The sequence below is a fragment of the Falco rusticolus genome, chromosome 8 (assembly GCF_015220075.1).
Source record: "Falco rusticolus isolate bFalRus1 chromosome 8, bFalRus1.pri, whole genome shotgun sequence".
Taxonomy (NCBI): Eukaryota; Metazoa; Chordata; class Aves; order Falconiformes; family Falconidae; genus Falco; species Falco rusticolus.
In genome coordinates this window covers 33,595,902-33,620,472 of record NC_051194.1, presented here as the reverse complement: position 1 = coordinate 33,620,472, position 24,571 = coordinate 33,595,902, and the positions used below count along the sequence as shown (strand labels likewise).

Sequence of the window (24,571 nt, the reverse complement as noted above, 5' to 3'; positions counted from 1 at the left end):
CAGAAGACCTCATTTCTACTCCTGGTTCTTCAAGTAAATTGCTGTGGGATCCAGGCTGAGTTTCTTCCCCTCGCTGTACCTCACTAGTCCCCTCAGTAAAAAAGGACATAACAATAAAGAAGAGGAAAGGTATAAACTCCCTGTACAGCCAATGCCAAAAGACTTTTTTCTCTTTTAGTGGCCATTGCTACCACTCTGGAGGCTCTGTTAGAGGAGGTGAGGGCCCTAATACAGGCATGTTAGGCATCTAAGGTTTGATGGTGGTAATATCCCATTTGGTTTGCCTAGAAAAGCTGAGATTTGCTTTATAAAGTGCAATGCAAAAGTCACATAGTATTTAAGAGAGTATGAACTCTGCAAGTCTCATGGCGAATTAAACATACCATGGTTTGTTCTGGAAGAAACCTGATGTTTCTTTGTACAGGCTCTTCATAAAATTGTGAATTATGCAGGCATTCATAAAAATTAGGGATTGCTCATGAATAATTTGGAAACGAGTGAAGGTTTTTAATATGTATGATGCACTTGTAATAATAATTTCACCCTATTGCTCAAAGCATAGAGCAATACTTTTATCATAAATGAGAAACATTTGTTTCTAATCTTCACATTTCTTGATATTTGCCCCATGTCTCCTTGTTCTTCTGTGTCATAGGACCAGAAGGAATCAGTCCAGGCACTCATTTTTCCTTCCATCATCCAGAAACCTCCAAGTGGGTCATCGCGTAACCTTCCTCCTCCAGTGAGAATTAACCCATTTTCTCTGGCCTGTCCTGGTAACTTCTGACTCTGTGCTAGAGCCTTATTTATCCTGCTTCCCTGAGGACAGTTTAGATGAGCTGTTGAGGGACAATTTTTATCCTGAAGCAAAGACAGGACAGGAATGTTCTGGACCCTGTTCCCTTTTCTGTAGCTGCAAATCTTGTGTTGCTGTTAGTAAAAGGGTCAAGAATTTTCTGATTTAACTTTTTCAACCTACCGGAATTTAGATATTTCATTTTGTAATATTTTTTTTGGCAGAGCTCACTTCGGTGGAACTGTGGGTGGGAAGTAGGTCCCTGGCCCAGCTACACAATTTTTGGTTTACCAAGCTGAGGTGAATGAGCAGCATCAGTGTGATCAGGGCTGCTGGGCTGTGGGAAGCTCATGGCCCTTCATGGGTGTTTCATATCTTGGGGAATTAATTATATGTATGGGCATGGGTGTCTCCTGATCTCATCTCTTAGTGCTTTTCCACTTTGTAGAAATATTTAAATAACTGAGAATGGAGGAGGAAAGGGAGCCTGACTGAGTAGCGGGTAGCATGTTCTTCTGGGATGCAATTCAAGTTCAGGTCTGTGCTTCAGTGAATATCTGGAAGCTTTTGAAAGCCTTGGTTACATCTTGATATGACGGGAAATTTTTCAAAACCTTGAAAAGCTTCCTGTGTTGAAAAAATATTTCCCTTCAGCTTTAGTTACTAGATTGGTTTGCCGTTCTATAGGCTGGCTTCTTTTCTGTTGGACACATCATGCATGATATAATGGTTTTGGCATTGTTACGGTTTGTGAAATAATCTCAACAAATGTGCTTAAAGTGAGGAAATTTTTATACATATATATGTATATAGGTCTGAAAATAAAAATGAGCTTATTTCCTTGTGAACTGAATCCTTGCTACATTACACCTCCATTCTCATGCTCTGTGGCAGAGGCATGAATCAGCCAAGGTGGTGCTGAATTCCCATGGACCTTCCTCACCTTTGCAGTGTGGAGCTGAAGACAAACATCAGGCAGTGAGATCTGGATGAAGGTTAGGCAGGACAGGTTTTGTACTCCATAAGTATCCCTGGCATCTCTTGTTTGCCTCTCCATTTATACCACTGGACAAATCAGAAATGACCTGGCTCCAATGAAGAGATGCATGATGTAACCCTTGAGGTATATAGGATCTGTTGAGAACTCTGGGATTGATGAACTGTAACACAGGGTAGAACTGGCATCTCTGTCTGTATAGATGAAGTTTATGTAACAAACTAACATGTACAGTCTGTAGTGCTGTAGAAAACTCTTTAGACAGGACAGCAATTTTTAAAAAAATATACATACATACATATAAAATATATATATTAACTACATTGCTATTTTTAGCTGCTTCTTTGTAGCTCTGGTCATGTAGAGAGCCACTTGGTGCTAGAAGGTGAGCTTGTGCCTGTTGTGGCCACAACTGAATGGACAGTTTCAAAATAAAATGGACAAGGGGGTATGTTGTCAGATGGGAGCTGGATCTACAAGTGCCTTCTCTTTTCTGTCAGCAGGGCCAGCTGGAAAACCTCTGCCTTGGGGTACATGGGTGTATCTCATCAGTTTGGTTTCTGGTTGGTCCACCTGCAGGAACTCCTGTTGTATGAGGCGTGTCCTTGAGTCCTGATCTAAATTCTGCCCAGAGCAATTCTTTGTCCTGTGGCGATTCAGGATACCATTTCTCCAAGTACACGTGTGCTCTCCTGCTGATCCTACTCTTACAGCAGAGCCTCTTAGAACTCTGCCTTCTGAATTAGGGTGTTTAGAACCCCTACGGAAGTCATGGCCCCACAGAGTGCAGGTGTCTTGTGTTCAATTGTGACAATTGCTGTAAAAGATGAAGTGCCAGACACTGGCAGTTTAAAGAGAGTGGATTTTAGGACAGGAAAGCTACAGGGGAAAAAACCAAAAATCATTCAAATTGCCAACAGCAATTCTATAAATAGAAAGCATAGGAGGCATGAACTTCTAACCAAATTTTCAATTTCTGATGATTTGCCAGATAGATTAGAACATCTTACTGCATAAACATTACCAGGATACATCGCTTCTAACTGATGGGACATTGTAAAATATCTGGACAGGAACAATACAACTCACTGACTACCAGTGAAAAATACTTTTACTTTCTTGGCGTTAACAGTTTAAAACTATCCTCACAGTAGGATTTCATTAGCATTGCCTACTTGGATTTGCAGTTATATTGGATTTGATGGGATTCGGTGAGAGTCAGAAGAAATGCTAGTAGCAAATTTTTTTGTGTGTTGGTTTGTTTTGTTTTTATTTCCCCCCTTTGGAGCTCCAGCAAATGCAAGCATGTCTTCCTCAATTAGGCAAGCGTGAAAGCTACAAAGAGTGCACGGGCTCTTGAATGTGCCGTAATTTCTGTTTATCAATTTGGTGCACATAGTTTTTTTGACATGTGCTTCCTGCCTGATTTTCTAACAATCCTTTATTTTCCGCAGGTGGCCGTGATAAACGAGGTGGTCCTGTCTTGACCTTCCCAGCCCGCAGCAATCACGACAGAATAAGGCAGGAAGACCTTCGGAAACTTGTGACTTATTTGGCCAGCGTGCCAAGGTAAAGCTAGAAAGAAAACACTTCAAAGCTCAGGGTGGATGGGTGGGTGGGGAACTTGTTCTTGGCGGTTGCCGATTTCCAAGTATTAACATTTAGTACCTTCAGTTCTTGGGATGGAGGAACAGAAGTTTTCACTTCCTCCTCCTGTGTATGCTCTGATGGTTTTTGTTGCACACGTAGCAGTGCAGGAGCCCCAGCGTGGAGGCAGTGTGAGCAAACTTGGGCTTCAGGCTCGTGACAGCAACAAGGAGCAGCTCTCGTTCCCCATGTTTCTGTGTGGCACTTACAGAGTGGAAAAGGAGGAGAGTGCTTAGAGGTCTGCAGTTAAATATAGCAAGCTGGAGAGAGCCTGCTGTGTGCTGTTGCTTTTTTAATACCTTGTAGGAGGTTCAGAAGAGCTGGGGTAGGGGATTGTAGTTGCTGGGGAGGAAAGCCTGCCCTGTGCAAGGAGGCAGATCTTCCTGTTCCAACACTTTCCAGAGCTTTCTCCAGGCTCAGGAAGGAACATGGTTGGACTAAGGGGGAAGCTTTCAAAGAAAGACATTTCAAATAGTTCTATGTGTAAACCAGCACCTTTTCCCGCATTAGTACCTGTGTCCCTCCTCCAACGTGCAGGTCCCCATCCCTTTCCCAAGAATGCTGGGGGAGAGGTCTGTTGCTAGTGCATATTCATCTTTGCAAGCTGTGGGACACAGTTTATAGGGCTCAGTGCCCAGGCAGGTATTTCTGAGCCAATGTTTAATGCCTCTGAGAGTACAAGGCTATGTGCATCCTCATCCAGCTTCCTTTCCCTATTTTCAAGCTTGCCAAATGTACTTACCCAGTAACAACTGCACTGGTTATTGAGACAAATGTTATCACAGGGCAAGCGAGCAGCTCAGAAAGGATGTTCAGTATTGCAGTAACACACCCTGTGCCACCTGGATGCTCCTTCTTTTTGAACCCAGTGTATGACCAGTTAAACAGTGCTCACCTTTTGCAAAACGTGAAGTTAAGACCTGAAGGGCAGAGGGTTTGACTGTGTCTGGAAGTCAAGAGGTAAGGAAGGGTCTCAGAAACGCACTCAGTTCCTAAACGTGCAATATGCAGAGAACAATGGTCCCATGTTTGGTATGGAAGAGAGTTGAGAGCAGTTTGGAGACTCATCACTTGGCTGCAGAGAGCAAGGGACAAACTCAGCAGTGTGCCAGATCTGCCAGTGCGTGTTTCCTGGACTTCACAAGTCCTCTGGCAATACAATTTTTGCTGAGTTGGACTTCTGCTCATCAAGGTTTTACTAATAAGCTGAATTGGTTTGCTTTTCTCCCCATCCTCTCCCCTTTTTTCCTCTAGCCAGCTCTATTTTCAACCATATTGTGTGAGAGATTAAGGACATGCTGCGGGGCTGGGAGAGCAGTAGGTCACTCCCTGGGAGTCTGTGTCCCAGGGCCTGGCAATCCCCTTCCAGCTGCTACAGTAATGAAACTGCTCCCTTACATCTTATCAGTTTTTGCATGGTTGCAAATATGAAGATACGACATTGCTTGAGGTTGCAAGTATTGCACAGCAAAAATTACCTTCTAACATGTCAATCTTTTCTATTAATTGCTCTTCCCTTGTGGAGGTGGCAGTAATAGCAGGAAAGCTCCCTTCTGTTCCCTGATCTTACACATCTAAATAGATTAGCTCAATCTTTGATGCTGCTTTTGGTTGCCTCACTCAGCAATGATTTTTCTTTGATGATGCAGAAGCTGGGGGACAAAGGTGCATGATGAAGGAGCTAATACAAAATGCAGCTGCTTGCCTCTCTAGAAACACTAGAAAAAACATTCCGCCTCCTGGTCTTTCACTGCAAAGATATACCAGCGAATATTCCTTCCTCTGCGATTCAACTTCCCATCATGAAAATGTACCCAGCAGTGAGGGACTGGCTACTCCTGAAGCACTTTCACCAGTTTCCCAAGGATCCTTGCACATTGGTTCTGTGGAGGCATTAACCAGAGCAATGTCTCCTGTTTGGGACATTACACATTGAGAGGTGTGGAGCAGAAAGCAGGAAGAGTGATCAGAGGTCTAGAAAAAGTGGTCTGTCAAGGAAGGAAAAAGGGTAGAGGTTGCTCAGCCAAAAGAACAGAAGAGAGTGAGAAGGGTCTTTGTAAACATGTTGTGATGCTGCAAAAGGAAAGGGTTCGTAGGGCTAGGACAAGAAACAGAAATGTTAAAGACAAAGCAAGGGAAGCTTAGGCTGGATGAGAGGAAAAGATTTCTAATGGATTTTCATTAGCACTAGAATAAGTAATCTTAAATTCCTGTCTAACTCTATAAGCAAACCTCTGGCCTGTGTATAAATGTTCAAGGCAGGGGATGATGAATCGGGAGGTGACTTCTTCAGGTTGCTCCTAGTCCTGTTTTGTCTGGTGCCACAGCTGTGAACTCATGGCTGTGGCAGCGAAACATCATCACAAACTTCTTGGGTTTGGCATGCAGGATTGTGTAACCTATGTGGTGTGAGAAAACACTGAAAACTCATTTTTCCTAAACATTTTGTTCACTTTAACTTTCAGACTTACTTTTTGGAAGCAAATACATGGAAGGAGCCATTTGAATTTCTTTCACTGGCTCCCAGTTAATATTTGTTCCAAGATGAGTGCCGTAATGAATAACTGCATCAGCCATCCATTTGTGAAAATAAACAGTTTCATTAGCAGAGACTCTGTACAGAATGTCAGGAGAAACTCCTCTGATGTTCAGAGTGCTGAAAAGGGTAGAGTTTTCTGTGCTAGTTGAAAAACTAGAAATTCTTCTTTAGGAAAAGAAAAAAAAAAGCAGACTGTAATTTATCATATTGACACCAGTATAATAATTCTTTCTTTATTCCCTGTGCAATGGTTTCTGAGACAGATTGCTATCCACATTGATACTATCTGTCACTTAACCCTTGTTTTATATCGTAATGGAGGGGGCAGAGCCGGCGCGTTGCTGGGAGATTTGAGCAGGTATGAGATTGGTGATGAATTATGATGATGGATTAGGGTAAGTGAAACCAGGGCCATGCTAGCCCTTCTCCAAGTTTCTAATTCAGCTTTCCACAATTCCTTCTTGAAAACCAGAATAATAATGTGGGTTTTCTGAAAGCTGCAATGTGTGTGTGAGTTAGAGCAGAATAGTGAGTGCTTTCATGCAGCTGCGAGCCGCGGCCAGGCAGGTGCCTGCGCTCCGCGGGGATCCCTGTGTGGCTGCGTGGGTAAGGCTTCAGATCTCGCAGCGCCGTCTGTTCTTATCCCAAAATGCTAACCTTGCAGTCCGGAGTACCTGGGGTGGCGTAGGAGTCCCGGAAGATTCAAAAACCTGACGCTGCACTCTTGTGTGCTAGGAGGATGTTGCGAGTGGGTATATGGTGCTGTGTGGTGGTTCTTTCAGGCATATCACGAGGTTCTTTTCTCCAAATAGTTCCACTGTAATTAGTTACTAAGAAACGAAGATGCTATTTATTAGAAGTAAAGATAATTGCCACGGATGCCAGGTTTCTACTGCTCTGCCATTTTCTGCTTGTTTTACACTTGCATTAATGCTTTCTGGATAGGCAAAGCAGTATTTCTTGTGAATCAAGATAGCTGCTATTTACCTTCAAATTTAAATGGGATGTAATGTTTAGAAATTTGGAGGGTGTGACTGAAGCTAGGATAACATGGTGTTTATGATCAGTAGAGCCGAGAGAGAATTTTGTGGCCTCACTGAGGATTTTATTTTTTAAGACCAGTGCAGTGCCATCCATTCCAGTAGGCTGAGTTTTGATTTATATGTGTGTAAATGAAACTAGCACCAGACCAATCTCCTCTGTGAGCCCTTTGGAACTAAGAATTAAGTTATGCATAGGCTATAGGAGGATAAAAAGGAGGCAGAATATTATTAGCCTGAGTTATCTCCTCGCATGGTGAAGCAATAAGATGAAGGAAATGTTCTCTGTCAGCTATAGTGAATCTTCCGGCTGAACACATCAATCTGTTTTGGAGCCAAGATAAGCAGTCTTCTGCGCTTGCTGCAGAGGGGGAAACCCGAGATGCCTCGGAGGCCTGTATTTTAAGACATCTACTTTTTATTTGCCCTCTGTTTAAAAACCTTGCTCAAATATTTCCTTATTCTGGGGGACATCCAGGGCTCGTAACAGCAGCAAAATGTTTCCAAGGGACAGCCCTGCATGTTTGAACAGCTCCTCGGAGCTGCCCGAGTTCAGTGAAAGATGTGAGGATCAGTAGGACAACTTAAGTGCCTCTAATAATTAGTTCTGTGACTGGGGCTTTATAAAATTAGAAGAACAAGGCAGGGGATGGCAAAATGTAGCAATACTCACCCACTCTTGGATTTATTTTAAGCTCTTCCCTGATGACCTGTGGTACTGTGTATATTAGCTCCTCTGGCCAGGAGTAGTGTGAAACTCATTTTGTTGATTGATAGGAATTAAACCCTAGAGCTGTACTTTCTGTTACGTGATCCTAGCACAAAAGAAGCTTTTGAGGATCATTTTTTCTGGAGGCTATTGTAGAGCTACAAAAATAACCATGTATATTAAAAATAACACCAGGGACTTCGTACTAATTTTAGTAACTAAATATCTGGTGCCATCTGTAAGATAATTATTCCACCATACACTTGTATCAAAATACCACAGTAAAAAAATGAAGTAAAGCTGATGAGGCTAATGAAGGTTTAGTATTTTCTTCAGATATAATTTCATTACTTTTTTTTTTTTTTAATTATAAGCGTATTTTGGAGAAAGAAGCTCGTTAGGAGTATATAACTGACATGAATGCTAGTGGATTTAAGAGCCCTTTGCCACTCGACAGCCAGTTCAAATCCAGCCTCCTTTGTACGTGGTATTGGTACATGACATTATTAGCACCATCTGTTAGGGCTTGGGGGACTTCTGTGGAAATAGTTGGTGGTCTCACCTTGCCCTGTTAAAAGGCTTCTGACCACATCACTCTGCTTTGTTTCCTGTGTCCCTTTACTAACCACCTCAGGACCAAGTTACATGTTCATCTCTTGGAGATCAGCTCTTCAAAAGAGGATCTCAGATTTCCTTCCAGCTGTGGTAACGACCTGCTGAGACATTTTATTCCTAGATAAGTGGGCAGTGGCTATAAATGATGTAAAAATTCTGCCATATATGTCTATAGCTCCCAGCCTGGCAAGCTCCCCTGTTTACTAGAAGCTGCTAGAAAATATGGAATTCCTAGAAGTGCAGAGGGAGCAGCAAGAACATTCAGAGCCTGGGGAGCAGGAGTTATGAGACAAGATTGAAGGTGTTGGGGGTGCTTGGGTTAAAGAGAGGGAAAGTAAAATTTATGTGATTAAGATCCAGCATGCAAGACTGAGCTAAAGGAAATTATTTGGTCTCGGTGTACATGGCAAATGGGACAAAAATAAATGGATTAAAATAATAGACTGAAGAAATGAAGCAGGTTTCTGTAGCATCTCCATCTTGGAGACCCTGTTAGAAGGCGTATCAGGAATGTCCCAGGTGTGGTCACTCCTGCCTTGCAGCAGAGGGGTGAAAAAAACAACCACTCTAGCTCTTGTGACACTGGGATTTTTTTTTAATAGGTACAAGATTTTAATTTTGAAAATTAGTCCAAACCTAAGGTAAATGGGGGCTTTCCATATCAGTTTCCAAATTACTTCCTACTTTCATTGCCTGTTGCTGTTTTCCTGGATAGTGTAAGGACCGATCTCACACAGCTTTGGACCTAAAGCCAATGTCCCCTGTTCCTCTGCCTTCCTGGGAACTGAGAGCACCCTCAGGCTGGTTCCAGCTTGGTTAGCTGCTGAGCCCTGCTCTGCCTTCTAGCTAGGTGACAGTGCAAGTGTTTTCAGACTGTTTTTGTGATGAGCAACACAATTAGCATGATACAGAGCTTTGTGGTTAACGTACTGTGAATTGCACAGCTCAAGTAGCCTTCTTCTAAAGACTAATAAAAGGCAGGGTAACCTGGGCTCTGCATATCACTTCTACCTGTGATCTTCAATATCTTCTATTTGGTCTAGCAGAAGAATCTCTCATCTCTCTCTTGTGAAACAGAGGCAAACGAGATAAACAAAAAGTTAATATTGAGATAAACACATGGAGATTTGATTGTCTTGTTTCAGAACATGAGTTTGGGGACTCAAAATAAAAGTTGATGTTAATTCAAGACTGAATTCCTTATTTGAAACAAATTCCTTAAAGAACATAGAAAATATTTTGCAAATCCGTTTGTAAATTGTCTATCTTATATCCAAAAATATTTGCGCCATATTGGAAGACCTGAAAGTATGTTACTGTTTTTTCACACTGATTTCTTCAATACTTCTATATTCTTAAGTAGTAGCTTGCTCAATTTTGTTATATATTTATCGTATTGCTATAAACAATTGAAATTACAGATTGCCACATACAAAGAAATCAGGATTTCAACTTGTCTGTTTTTAAGCATTCTATTCAATACTCAACATTTGCTTAATTTTAGACTATAAATCTGTAATTGCAAACAGCTAATATGAAGGAATCCCTCATTTATTGTGTCTGAATTATTTCCAAGGCAATTGTTCTGTTTTACAGGGTAGGGGACCTGGTTTTCTCTTACTGCCAACCATGCAAACTCATGCTGAGATTTCAAAGTCATATTGGGTTCTCTTTCATTCATCTAAGATCTCCAACATAAAGATTCTGCAGTAGGTTACTCATTTGAAGATTTAGGATTGGAGAGGTAGCCCTGCAGGCCAGGTTTAATGTACAAAGAAAATGTATGGGGCTGGAAGAGCAGTTCCTTTTTTCCCGGCGCTGTGTTGCTTTTCCAGCCCAGTCAGAGCTCAGTTATGCTTTCTTCATCAGAGTCAGCAGACAGGGCTCAACGAAGGAACACATTGGATGAAATAAAAGGTCACTGTTTTATTTTTTGCTCTTCCCAGGCAGCAAGGCAAGTGTTCGTACCTGGTTCAGGTACAATACTTTTGGGGTTTACTGGTCTGGCCTTTTTTGCTCCAGCTCTACCCTCCCAGCTGTGGGCTGTTTCTGCTCACCACAGGCAGCACATTCAGGCTGTACATTCAGAGCAGCCAGAAGGATGGCAGTGAGAGGGGTCCTTCTCCTCAGCCCCCATCTTGCCAGGTCCACTGCACAGAAAATGGCCAACAGGCTGCTGCTGCTGAACCATAGCTCCACAGCATCACTGCACCTGGTTTATCTCTTTCTCACTGTGAGAGGAAGGACTGGAGGGCTCCTAAAACCCTCTGAGCAGAGGTAAGAGGTGCTTATGGCAGCACTTCCCACCAAAGGCATGGCCAAGGGGGGCTGACCTGCAAAGAGCAATCTCCTGTAGGGATGGTCACCCCTGCCACCAGCCGCATCAGCTGAACCTCCTCAAGGCATCCTGAGGGGCTGGTGGCTCAGGGGTCTGAGCTTTGCTAAGGAACTGAGAAAACCCCAGCTGTCTTCTCAGGGACGCCTCAGGTGCTACTCAGTTCCCCAGCATAGGCTGTGGGCTGCTGATCTCTGGCTCTCCCACCAGGGTGGGTACCTGCCTTGTGCAGCTGCCCCCCCGTGTCGCTGTATTTCTGTTAGTGGTGTGGTAGGTGATGTTTGGCTGCATTTCCAATGAGGGAGTTGGGCTTGGAAGGGTTCTGCTTGGGTGTCTCCAAATCTGGGGCAAACAGCAGAACGAACCCCCTCACTGTGCACATCAGCACTGCTGGGATGCAGGAGCCACCGTGACTGAGTGACACCCGGCAGTGTCGGCAGGGTCTGGGGCCTGATCCCGTCCCCTGAGCTGTCTCACGTACAGCTGCGCTGCTGGGCTCTGCTTTTTGAGCTCCATCCAAGCCTCGATCTGGGGATTAGATCAGCATTGTTCCTCCTTGCTAAATGGCTTTTGCATGTTGATTGTACTGGCATTTACTGACTGGAAGAAGGAGCCAAGGTGATGGAGAAAAGGCAGTAACTTGTAAACTAGGATATATCCCACACCCATTCACTGGTGAGGGAGCCAGTGGGCACTGCAGCCTGCTACAAATTTTATGCAGAGCATCATTTTCTCCATCCTCTTCCTCAGTGGCTCTCTGACAAGTGGTTGCTCTGAGAGGTCCGGGCAGCAGCGACCTGGAGACTTCCATGGAGAAGGCAGGTTTGCACTAATGTGAGCGGTAATTCAGAAGAGCTAAAATTAGCAAACAGAGACCTTTTGTGGGAGCGGTGCGCTGGCAGCAGAGCTGGCACCGGCCACGTGTGGTTCCCTCCTGAAGCTGTCAGCAGCCATCTGCAGAATATGCAGCCGTTCAGCCAATCCCAACTTTTCGGTGATCTCTTTCCTACGGTTTTTGCAGAGACCGTAAAATGGTTTTTGTCTCATTCCAGCATGGGTGCTTGTGTTCCTCATCAGTAACTCCAGTACGTGCTACATCCTTTTCACTCTTAGAAATTCTTATAATTTGGAAGCATTTTATGCCACCCTCTTCACAGATGTCATTAGAAGCAGGAAAACAACTGCTGTGCTTTGCAGTCTGCTTTATAATGGGACTATTGTCAAAGGTGTCTAAATGTCAATGGAAAGCTCTTGTAAACGCCTGTGGAGAATGGATGAGACCTTTTCTGTGTGCCAATATGGAGCAAATAATGGGAGACACAGAAGCGGAGTCGTCTCACTCTAGACTGCCTGGTCCTTATCCTCATCAGATGGATGGAGGTGTTGTGGATGCTGCTTCAAAGTCTGGATTCCCCAGTGCACAGCTTGGATAGGACAGATGTGTTTTCAGAAATACATTTTTAGCCTTGTCTCCAAATGATAAAAAGCTTACGCAATCGTGCTGTCTGTCAGTCACTGCTTAAACCAAATCTGTCTGAGAAGACTCTCAAGAACAGTAAATTCCTACAAATTTAATGAGACTAGACAGCCATGTCAAGGAAGGAAATATAATTAGTGTCCAGAGACGGAAAGGTGATCTGAACTCGCCCCTTCTTATAGACTGGAGGTAAAGGGGATATCTCCAGAGCATATAAGAAGCAAATTTGGTATTAAACATTAGAGAATCAATGTGCAAACCACTACCAAGGTTTGGTGGTTCCCATGTTCATAAAAGTGCATTTTAGTTTATGGTATTAGCAAATTGGATCATACTGGAATGGAACAATGACCAATTCATGGTAACATATGGTATTGAGCAGGCTGATACTCTTATAGTATGGAAAGTATGGGTTGGGACTGGCAAAATTTGCTTCAGAGGTTGGGATGCTCAATTCCCTGCTGTTTGCAAAGGGAATTGGTATCCAAGTTTGGTAGGCAGTTGTAAATCTCATCAGTGGTTTCTTCTCGTTTTCCACAAGGTGCTCCTAACCAAGTCAGTCTGTGCTATTTTATGATTTCCTTGTGGATCCTGGCGCTGCTGCAGAGTTCCCTGTGGATCCTGTAACGCTGTGTGCAGCAAAACATAATTGTAACTATGTGGTGTGAGGCTGTTGGGCTACTTAGATTAAGAAGGAGAAAGAGAGAGAGAAATACCTTAAAACAAAATCATAAATAAGAAAAATAATTCTAGAATCTCTCCTTCCTCTGCCAAGAAAAGGCAGAAAAGTAGAAAAGTGTAACTGAAACACACTTTTGGCTCAGCAGATATTGTCTGGTCTGCAGTGTGTGCCACAGTGTACTTTTCTCCTATTAACAAGGGAGCATTGGTTTCCCTGCCTGTGTACACAGGGCTTTATTTTATGTCTAAGTTTAAAGAGAAACCTTAATCTCTGGAGAATTTTCCAGTGATGTAGTATTTTTTTTAAATTTCCTTTTTGGTACTTCACCAGCAGGCCAAAGCACCAAAGCAACTTTCCCTTGTCCTACAGTTGCATTCAGGGAAATACCCTGCACCTCTTTGACATACCCCTGCTACAGTGCAAACAAGAAAAAGTAAGAACCTGCTGTAAGCCCAATGCAATATTTACAAGGGTCATCTTTGCTGAATGGTCCTTTTGGTTAAAGTCATTGAATAGAAATTGTAGTAGAAGAATAGAGCACTGTAGAATAGTTGCATCTCTCTGAAAATTGTAACAGCAGCAGCAGTTAATCTCCCCGCAAATTCAGGCTGGTTTCATATGCCTTTCCTGTGCACTGCTCAAGTGTGTATGTGATGTTCGTATGATGTAGCTCACCTCCATCATCCTGTTACCCATGAGAATACAAGAAGAATTGACAATCTCTACTCTGTGCAGAATTATTAGCACTTAGTCTTTTGCTAGAAGGTTGTGTTAAGTTTGATTGTTTATTTGATGTTGTCATTGAGGATCAAACAAATATAATTTTTTGAAATTTAGTTTGAATGAATTACTCATTAAAAACCTTTGCTTGGTAAAATTCAACCCTTCTTCCTCTCCCAGTCCTAAACCAGGGTACAACATTCAAGTGATTATTAAATGTATCCATTTAAGGAATACAAATAATAAGGATATCAACACAGCTTTAGTATGCAGATGAGTGGGATTCTTAGCAGGAACTGTATGGCATTTTAAAATACATATTGTACCCGTACATGGGGATGTGATACTTTGGAACTCCAGGGAGTGATTTCAAATTTTCTCTGCAGGTTAACATTCTGCAAAGCATGGTAAATGGCTTTGGTGATCCTGAGGAATGATCAGCAAAACACTTTGTTTCAGGTCAAGAATGAATGCTATGTTCTGAAGTGCTGTTGCGTGGGCAAACATTACATCCCACTAGGAATAAGTTTTTTCCCTTAGAGAACTCCAAATGGGCTTCCTGTAAACGTTTCATCTACACACGTTTCATCTACTGTGTGCTTACACTTTGTATATCACATGAAAAAGGCACAGCATCAGTAATCATGGATGGATACTTTTGTATTCCATATTTTCAAATATTCTTTACATAATATTTATATATATATAAAATTAAAACATATAAACTATACCTCTAAAACTGTTCCCTACCATTCCTTTTTATTTCCATGTTAATTTAATGTTAGTGAAAGATTAGCTGCAAGAAAGGCAGGCTTATGGAACTGATTACTGTTTCTTCTTGGCAAAGGACTAGTAGCATCCCTGGCTAGGACAATTTAATAGGTCTCTTCTGTCTCAATCTTCTGTGAATCAGCAGTTGACCGCCCTAGAGGCCAAAGTCCTCTGCTAATGCAGAAATGCATTTTTTTCCTTCTGTTGTTTTTCTGTCATGAGGCAGTCCTAATTGGAGACTAAAATTGCATTTCCTTTTCAGTAGCCTTAGCAGCTCTGCTTCAACCACCAACTGAGGGCTATATTTATTAGCAGCTCTGTAATCTTTGTAGACGGTGATCAGATGGGACCCTCAGATTTAATTTAGGCCACCCATTTAGGTCACATTTGCACTAAGGTAGGTGCCATCATAGAACATTAGGCAAGACACATGGTCAGAGCTTCCTGAATTTTAGCTCTGGACTCAACATTTTCTCTTTTCCCTTGGTTTAATGGCATAGCCTGAATTTACTGGTGCATACAGGATACACCTCACAACTGTTTGGGAAACGAAATTAGCTGACATTTTTACATCTTTTAGATCAAACCCCCCAAGTAGTTTTATTATAGTTATGCTGCATGAGGCAGAAATAGAGGTCCCTTTACTAGTATGCACTGATTAGACCTCTCATGCCTAGGAAGCAGGGTCTTTAAAGTTGTATTTCCCAATACTGTCTTGGGAGCACTGTGTAAGAAATTGGGCATGTACTGTTTCATCTCCTGACCTTAGAAAATGCACTTGATAGAAGTGTCTCATTACAAATGGACCATTTTGCCGTGGCGTGAGTCTAGGGAGTAGAAGAACTTAGAGAAGACCAAAGCACATCTAAATAAAAACCAGGTTCCTGATGAACTAATGGGTGATCTTACACATAGGAAGAATGGCTGGAAATGCTGCCTTGTTAATAAACTGTTAATCTAAGAATTAATCAAATAACAATGTTCTTTTTCTTTAAGACCTCTTTTCCCTCCATTCTCAAGACAGAACTTAACTCTTACAACACTGATTAATCACATCCAATTTTGTAGTTGTGTCCCCTTCTTTCTCCGTTCTTCTGTTTCTACAAAATTTGTAATTTAGTTCAGAAACTGCATCTGGAGAAGCAAACGTTTCTGGGATCACAGATTAGTTTAGATTTTGCTTCTCACTGGAGATTTGTGGGTAGGAGCTGCGATTCCATTCCAAAATCTAATTAAAAAGCAGGTACATAGGAGAGTAGCGGACAGTCTTACCCATAGGAAGAATGTCTGGAAGCTCTACTTTTTAAATGAACTGTTAGACCAGGAATCAAATACACAAGCAATATGTGCAGATTTTTTAGGGTTTCTTTCTTCTCCGTTCACAAGGCAGAAATCAACTGTTACGTCATTCCACACTTACCAGGCTTACTGGAAATCTCAGTTTCTCTTTAATTTCCAGAACAGCCACCTCAATGATTTTGCAGTGTCAGATGGTATATGGTAGGTGACAGGAAAATAGGATCAGCTAAAAAGGTTTCCTGGGATTTTCATTTAGAGTGAATTCTATAGGACACTTCATCTCTGTAGTTTTATGGACTGTTAAATTGCATCTGTGCTATATTAGCATCGGCAGCACTTTTCTGATGACTTGTTGGGACCTACTAATTATAGGAAAAAGGGATACATTTTTGTTAGGTAAAATCAACTCAGTGCCTTTCAGAAAGAGGCCGTTTGAGGATCCACCTGCTCTGACTTTGACACTAGGTTTAGAAATATTTGCCTTAGTGAATAAGATGCTATTTGTCTTAATGTTAAAATAAATAATAGATATTTCGTATGTTCCTGGTGGCACGTGGAAAATTAAAGCAGGCATAGCTGAATAAGGCACAGAAAGTGGAGCGATATAAATCAAATAGATGTATCAGATACAGTACTAGTGCAAAGTTGTCCTGATCTCTGTTTCTGGGCTTTTAAAATTGGTGACAAGTCAGTATTTCCAGAAGCTGAAGTCCGTCTTGCCAATATTGTGCTCACTTTGCCCGCTTAGAGGTGATTGACTTATAATTATTTTTACAAATGAAAACACATTTTTGCCTTTTTTGTGGGAGGACACAAATGCACAAAAGAACGTTAATTGTGTTCATGCTGCCTTGAAAAGATGCCAAAAGTGAGATGTGTAATTAGGGATTCTGTTGAAAGTCTAATTCCTACACCTGTGAACATTTTTTGGCACATAGCTTTTTAAGTCCTTGCTTTTATTCTTGTATTTCTCATTTTCTTGGCCAAGAATTAAGTTCCTTTTCAAAGGAGATTTTCAAAGATCTTCTGGGGTTTATTTTGTTCTTTGTCTAAGTCCAATACAAAAAAAGCAGTTCCCTCTGCTTTTGTTGTTGCATGAAATACTTTAAAGCATAATAGTAGACTGTTTTATTTAACACCTGATTACTCATGGCAAAGCTCTTGTAAGATCCCTCAGGATGAAAGATGATACGACAGGTTACGACATCATTTTTACAATGTAGGTTTGTTCTTCCAATGCTAAATGTAGTGTACAGGGCACTTTTTGCATCACATAGATCCAAGTATTGGTCAAGTTCTAACACAGCTGACAATAATCTAGTTTAGCTAGGTGGGGCAGAGAGAAATGCAAGGAAGTTGTTATCACCAGATGATATAACAAGATTCTTTTTGAGTGGATTTTAAGGTACTTGGAGCAAATTAAAGTATCGGGTAGTTTTACAAGTGGCTCTGGATTGATTTATCAAACCATTAGTTCTTCCTACCTTTGACAGGTGCCTCCTGTGAAAATCACAGGATTCATCTCTTGGTTCTTCCAGGTTACAGCTGACTTCAACAGCATCTGAACATTCCAGAAATATATGTATCTGCTTTGCAAGCAATCAAGCAAGAAATGTATCTCAAAATAACAGGCTAGGAAGGATCTATCTAGGCAACCATTAACCAAGCCTAGGACTTTTCCACAATTCTCTTAGATCTTACGACACAACAAAGGTATTTATTCATTGTGTAAGTTGCCATAGGCATAAGAAGTAAATCATCAAGGTGGGAACATGCATTCACTGTATTTTCTCTTAGTCGGAAATGAAAAGAGGATATGCATACTTTTTTAGGTTAGCACATTAATTTACTAAAATAAACTTGGAAATTGATGTAAGAGGTCAACCAAAGCAGTAAAAGCCCTGTCTGGCCTGCAAGTTTCTACTTCCTGTGTCCCTTTCCTAATTCTTGTTTAAGTCCTGTAATCTCCCTCCAGAAAAGCAGTCAAATATGTGTGTAAGTCCATCCATATCCAGCAAGTGTAAACGTGCTTCATGCACCATCTTAATTGCTTAATCAGCCTCCCTATATTGTGAGGCACAACCATACAAACAGGAACCAGATGGAAGATATTTTTATCAGACAGATCATAGGATTAAAGAAGCATGGTCAATGAACAGTGCTGTCCTTTAAAAACCCAGTATCAGGATGTGACTGCATCCATGCAGCATCCCCACAATGTGATAATTCAGGCAGCAACCACTGTCTTAAACTCAGACCCAACCTTACCTCTTTAGTTTCAGATATCAACAACCTGTGTGAGCTTGCTTCATGGACAAACCCACACATTGCTAATTATTTTAGGAGAGTTATGTCAAAGAGGGTTGAAAGAGTTATTCACATTTGGAATCAGTAACTTAAAAAAATGCTGGAATAATTGGTTCTTTTTAGATTCATTAGTTTTGAGGGTGATTTTAGCATTGAAATATTATAAATTGGTATAGCATCACTCTCATAAGAGACCCTGTGCAGTATTCTTATTATTTTCAAGTGGTAGGAGAAATTCTGAGTATATTTGAGCTATGTTTTCTATGCAGTTTATAAAGCATGTCATAGCAACAGAGATTTTAATGTTTCCCTTAGTTTTATATCATAAAGCACTTAATATTATGCATTAGGCTAGTGCTCCTGTGGGTTCTACATCAAATCCAAAATAACTGGTTTTGCAATCTTTTCCACTATAGGCTTCTAGTACTAGTTGTCTGATTATGCTGTAATCAGTGCTTTTGCCCCACACATTGAAAAAGGAGCAAAATTCTTGATTATAATTAAAGGTGTATATATTTGGCCAGGTACATGCCTGGTCCTAATTGACAGCCTGAATTGTACAGCATAGTCATCAAAATAGGCAAGAGCTTTTGTGAATAATTCAGGACATTGACAAACATTTTATCTGCAGGTTTGATGGCAAACAGCAATGAAATAGTTAAGAATCCTGGTTAGGCAGTTTGAATTGGCTTTTTAGTTAACACCCCGGTAAGATGGAGGGTACAAGTTCACTGTTCTCCTAGTCCCATTGTTTCTTTCCACTGGCTGCAGACTCAGCAAGACAAATGTGCATTAGTTTATATTGTCAAGACTATCTTTGCAAGCAGATGGGCTGGAAATCTAATTAAAAAACCCAAAAGCTTTGATTCTGGCAAAAAATAGCAAAATCTGTGGGATGACCCTAAATCCTCTGAATTAAATGGACGTTCTATGTCAATGCAGTTCTATTGTCCCACTTTATAAATAAAATATGAAGGGCTCTACTTTCACATAGACCCATAAATGTGCTCATTTATGAGTTTAATAAAGCATGTGTATTCAGTACAATTAGATAAGCATATGTATAGAGCAATAAACGCTCCCTATATAAAATCAGCACACGTGTAACAGATAATATAACCTAGCATGGATAAATAAGCACATGCTTAGATTATTAAGTGATCTCTCTTAAGCTTTTGTGAATTAACCATGAAGCGGCCATGACCATTTGCAATTTGTGGTTCTCCTGCAGTTATGTAACCTACCTGAAAATGCAGTAAATATAATACATTCATTGAAAGAATGCATTAGCCTCAATAAAGAAAAGTACAGTACACTTCTTTCAAAGATGAAAAAATCCCAGAGGTAGAGTTGAGCTGTTACTCAGAAATGCAAGACAGCAGGCAAGCAACCCAACTAGGATCCCCTCTCAGTCTCATCCCCTGGACTGCAGTGCTCCAGCCAGATGTGAAAAATGGACAAATGGTGAAGCTATAATTGAAAATACAGTTATATGTGTTATCTGTGTGTCAGGCAGTTATACTTGGTAGGCTTTTCATATGCTGGGTGATGTGTCCAATGTGAGGCTGGAGGTTTGCAGCGCGACTGTGAAACGCTTCTGTTGTTTCTCACCGGTTGTTGTCAAGGGGGTTACTGTGGTGGTTACACTTGCTGCAGAAACCTGCTGCACCAGGCCCGTTTCTGCAGAGGATGTTGCATTAGTTTAACTCGCAATAGGAAACCCATTAATCTGGTGGAGTAGATGTGGCCTGTGACATATCTTTAATGTGTCTCTTCTGGATCAAATGAACCATTCGGTATTAGACCAAATATCCTTAGGTGCAGTGCTCCATGAATCTGCTCTGTGATTTTTATTACAGTGGGCTGGCTGTTATCTACAACAAATTCTAAGAGTTTTCTTGACTAGCAGATTCCTATTGTTCCTATCCTGGCATACGTTAATTTGTCAACCTAATTTTCAGGTCTGGCAGTGGGAAAAGCACCACCTGGGGTGTGCAGTTTCCTGAGATGATGCATGTTCATGTGTGGCACTTGTAGATGGACTTGCCTGTGAAGTTTTATTGTGCATTTGATAGAGAAGCAATATAGCTAATAAGGGAAAAGGAGCAGGCAGTTGAAACCAGGCAATTACTTTTCAGAGCATTTATCTGAGCCTGCTTTATTTGATGAAACAGTTGCTCTGGGTTTTTCAAATTAGCAGTGACTGATGGGAAGAGGTACTGACTGAAGAACCGGGATTAGTACTGGTCATAATGAAATCTTACAGGATTGTAAGAGAAGCAACCTTAAAACTGTGTTTACATGACACCAATATGTGAGTTCCCACCAAGGGAGGGAGAGTGCCTTGGCATGACGGGCTGTAAAACCGAGGGGACTGCACACAGGCATCTGAAGGGGCTCAGTCTCCCACAAAGGTGAGAGCACCTGAGGCTGGACAAATACCTCAGGTGCTCTTGGAAGTCAGGCATAGTGTTAGCTCAGAGACTCAGTCGTGGTCTGCACGATTATTGCCAGATTTTGGTTCCATTACCTGACTGTTGGATTCATCTTTGCTTTCCAGAAGATTTTTGGATCCAGCTTTCTCACTCTGAGGGTCAAAAATATCTTTTGGGTCTTCTATTCCCTTTGACATACTGAGTTATCTGCTTGTTTGTGCTCAATCAGCATCAGTGATTTTGATCTATCACACATTTGTGTCTCCATAAAAATAATAAGGAATACCTCACATCAAGTAGCTTCGTTGGGCAGGCTTTGTTCCTCCTGCTAGGCAGAGTGAGAGAGCCTGGCCTTGCTAGGAGACAAAGTCAGAAAAAATCAGACGTGAGCTGGATGTTTTGAAGCTGGATTGTGAATAACATGTCAGTATCCACTGTTTCTTGAGGACTCAGTGAAAAAGTCTTTTTCTCCTCTCAGTGCCATCATGGTAATTATTTGAAAGAATGAGTAAAGTCTACTGTGTAAAGGAATACACAAAATTTAATTTTACAAATGTATCTTATAACATGGGTTGATTCTGTAGCTTCAGAGCAAGCCCTTCTGGATGTAACACCACAGGCAGTCTTCACCCAGCCTGGCATGGCAGGAAGTATCTATCTGATAAGTGAACTATTTTGGGTAAATCATTGTGCCTACAAAGACTCACTTTGTATATGGGTGGAGGTCAAAAAAAAAAAAAAAAGAAAAAAAAAAGTACCACTGATTTATTGGTCATGTTTGGTCCTTATTGTCCAGCCTGGGGAAAATGGAGGCATCAGCTTTTAAATTGTACACTTCTAAAGAGAACTGAAATTCTTACATAGTGTCTTAGCAAAACAGACTCATTGCAGGGACTGCAGAGTGTTTCTGGGATGTAGCACTCAACCTTTCCTCCTAACAGGTTGTCCTGGTTGTGGCTGGGATAGTGTTAATTTTTTTCCTAGGAGCTGGTACAGCGCAGTGGTTTGGATTTAGTATGAGAACAATGCTGGTGACACACTGATGGTTTAGCCGTTGCGAAGTCGTGCTTACCCCAAGTCAAGGGCTTTTCAGCTTCCTGTGCTCTGTCTGCCAGCGAGGAGGGGCACAAGGAGCCGGGAGGGAGCAGAGCCAGGACAGCTGCCCCGAACCAGCCAGAGGGATATTCCATACCATCGAACGTCATGCTCAGGATATAAACTGGGGGGAGTTGGCCAGGGCCCACTGATGACTGCTGAGGGACTGGGTGGGCATCAGTCGGTGGGTGGTGGGCAACTGCATTGTGCATCACTTTTTTTTCTTGGGTTTTATTCCTCTCTCTTTTTGTTGATTCTCTTTTCATTACATTATTATTATTGTTGTTGTTGTTATTGTTCTTAAATTATTATACTGTTCTTATCTCAGCCTATTTTCCAATTCTTCTCCCCATCCCACCAGAGTGAGGAGGGGGTGAGCAAGCAGCTGTGTGGTATTTAGCTGCAGGTTGGGGTTAAACCATGGCACAGATGGATGTGAATCCACTGTGTACCCTTAAATAAAAGGAGAGTGTGGACTCTGGCCAAAACCTTGTAAGCCTCAAAGAATGGCTGTATCACTTCTGCTTAGGAGATAAAAAGTGCAAAGCAAGTCTAATGCTGAACTCTGCACTGCAGATGGGCAGAAGCTAAGTAACTTATTTGTGGAAGAATCTGCTATTTTGAAGTGCAGATTTCTAAATTAGGAAAAATCCAACAGCTTTAGAAATTTCTCACCAAAAATACCTCTAAAATTTTATGTCAATAAAAATATGTTGTTTTGATAATAATTTTTTATGTTGTGTGATCAAAAAAAAAGAACAAAATGAAAAAGAAAAATTTAATCTGAAAAGGCCTAAAAAGAATATTTTTCTGTTAGAAAAGCCTTATTTTGGTTTATAATTCAGTACACACTTTCATGAGAATTTGCACTCATCATGAAAGATATTATTTTGAATTAATGTGTGATTTCTCATCTTCTCTCCTTAGTTCCTTACTTTAATTACAGCTTTTCTGAAAATGGATGTACATTGCTCTCCTGTACTTCCAGGAGCAGCATATGAGAACTGATGAGTTCTTACTGCAAGAAATGTCGATACTCCTTAGAAAAAGTGGTTTTAGCATCTTTAAAGAGCATTTTTTCCTTTCCTCATCTATGAGCCCAACTGAGCCCTGTGTCCAGTGTGCTAGTCCCAGAGTGGTTATACCTGCTTACATCAGGACTGAATTCGGCATGGTGTCTGCCTCTGGACATATATTGGATTTCACCAGGTGCTGCTGTCTACTGTATAAACCTACATTAATCATTCTTTGCATGAGCTGTACATGTTTGCCATCTTATTTATGCTATAAAAGGTCTTTCCACTATGGGTAACTGCCTCCCACAACGCCTTTCAACGAAATGTATGTATTTGCGATCTGGAGACTTTCCGTTCTGGGGTGACTGTGTTTTGCTATGATGACTGGAATTCCTGGAGCTGTTCACCATGCACCATTCCCTCAGATGTTAAGTCAGTGATGCCTTGAACTGATAAATCAGGATCCCAGATCTAAGACTCCCAAGCAGTCATTGCCCGATGAAGTATCCTTTTCCTTATGTGAAAATCTTGCAGTGTTGACTGTAAACTAAAATTTATACTAACTGCATGTGAAATGGACTTCATGGTCTCCTTGCCTGAACTGCAAAAAATGCTTAAAGTGCAGGCAAAAAGATACATTTATTTTTTAAATCTTACTAGTTCGGCTGTGCTAAGCACAACTATATATATTTATTGCTCACCTGGTGTCCAATGGGTTTGAATTTCCAAACTTATTCTCAGTAGCCCCTGATCATCCAAACCTTTCCAAGAATGGTATGTTTGTTTATATTTCAACACAACTCTAATATTTATTTTTTCCAGCAAATGTCAATAACATATAATTTTCATTTAGTAAAGTGTTTTTGTTTTGTTTCTGCTAAATCATCTCAAATAGAAGACTTTAAATGATCAAGAGATAGTTGAATGGTACTTACTGTTCAAATATTTCTTTGTTGTAGTAACAAATCTTTAAATGTAGCCCCGCTTCAACAAAAACAAAGCCCTGATTAATTTCATATTTATCTCAGCAGCTGTTTCAAGGAAGACCTGCCAGATATTGATCCAAATATAGTAGACATTCAGCAACAAAAGGGGAAGAGGGTAAATGGATTTCTATGAAGGCATCATTTACCAGCAGAAACTTAATAGGAATGTGAAAAATTATAATATTTGTCCTCCAGATTTGGCTTTAACAGCTGCAATCATGCATTCTTGGACACAGCTGTGTTTTATATCTTTGCTATTTGAATGAAGACAGGAAGCTTCTCAAACAGTGTTTATTTGCTCAACTAAATAGGAGGATGAATGCCTGCAGAGCTCTGGGTTCCATTTCTGGTCTGGGTGTAATGATGTAGATCAGGATTTTTACCTGGGTAGAAGACAGCACACCACAACCCTGTGAATCCTGGTGCAGATGCCATATGGGACCTGCACCTCTCACAACAACTCTCAGGATCATGGTTACATATTGGGAAAAGGTTTTCTTACACCTAGCTGGTGTCTGAGTTCTTCCTAGCTTACATCGTTTTACAACAGAATTACTTTGACTTCAGAGCTATTTTTCTTAGAAGTAAAAATCAAATACCAAAATAAGCTGCTTGCTTGAGAATAGCAAGAGTACTCGTTCTGGCACCGGCTAGCTTCTGCCAAAATATTTGGGGTTTTTTCAGTCTTTCTCTTCCCTCCTGTTGACACGGGGCCAGAGGCAGGGGTTGAATGTGGACATTGTGCAGCCCACACATCTGCATTCTTGTGCCATTCGCAATCACACCTCATGTCCCCTAACAGCAGTGGCTGGAAACCAGAGACAGGAGCTTTGTCTCTGACTGGACTTCACTGGCTCCAAGTCTTTTTACAACATGTCACTGAAATTTCTCTGGATGGCTGCTTTATGTCCAGCTCCAGCCAGTGTGAATCTGGCTTCTCTTTCTTTCTTTCTCCTTTTAAAAAAGAAAAGTGAGAATGAGTGATTCCTTTTCAGCACTGAAAGAGAAAAAACAACATTGGGTCACAGTAAGGAAGAAAGGATTAATTGGAAATGGAGGCTCCTCTAATTACAAAAAAGCATTGTGAAACTAAATTAGAAAATTT

At 41.2% G+C, this 24,571-nt stretch overlaps 1 protein-coding gene across 9 annotated transcripts in view; it reads left to right on the top strand.

Moving 5' to 3' along the window:
* The window catches only part of KALRN (kalirin RhoGEF kinase), a 526,710-nt gene that overhangs the window by 176,422 nt on the left and 325,717 nt on the right, over positions 1-24,571 (top strand). For all 9 annotated transcript variants that reach the window (XR_005105961.1, XR_005105960.1, XM_037398618.1 and 6 more), the window contains exon 3: positions 3,248-3,362. Coding sequence is in view for 7 of the 9 variants with exons in the window: in XM_037398618.1 (XP_037254515.1) it covers positions 3,248-3,362 (115 nt within the window). In the remaining 2 variants the exon portion in view is untranslated. The remainder of the gene's footprint in view (positions 1-3,247; positions 3,363-24,571) is intronic.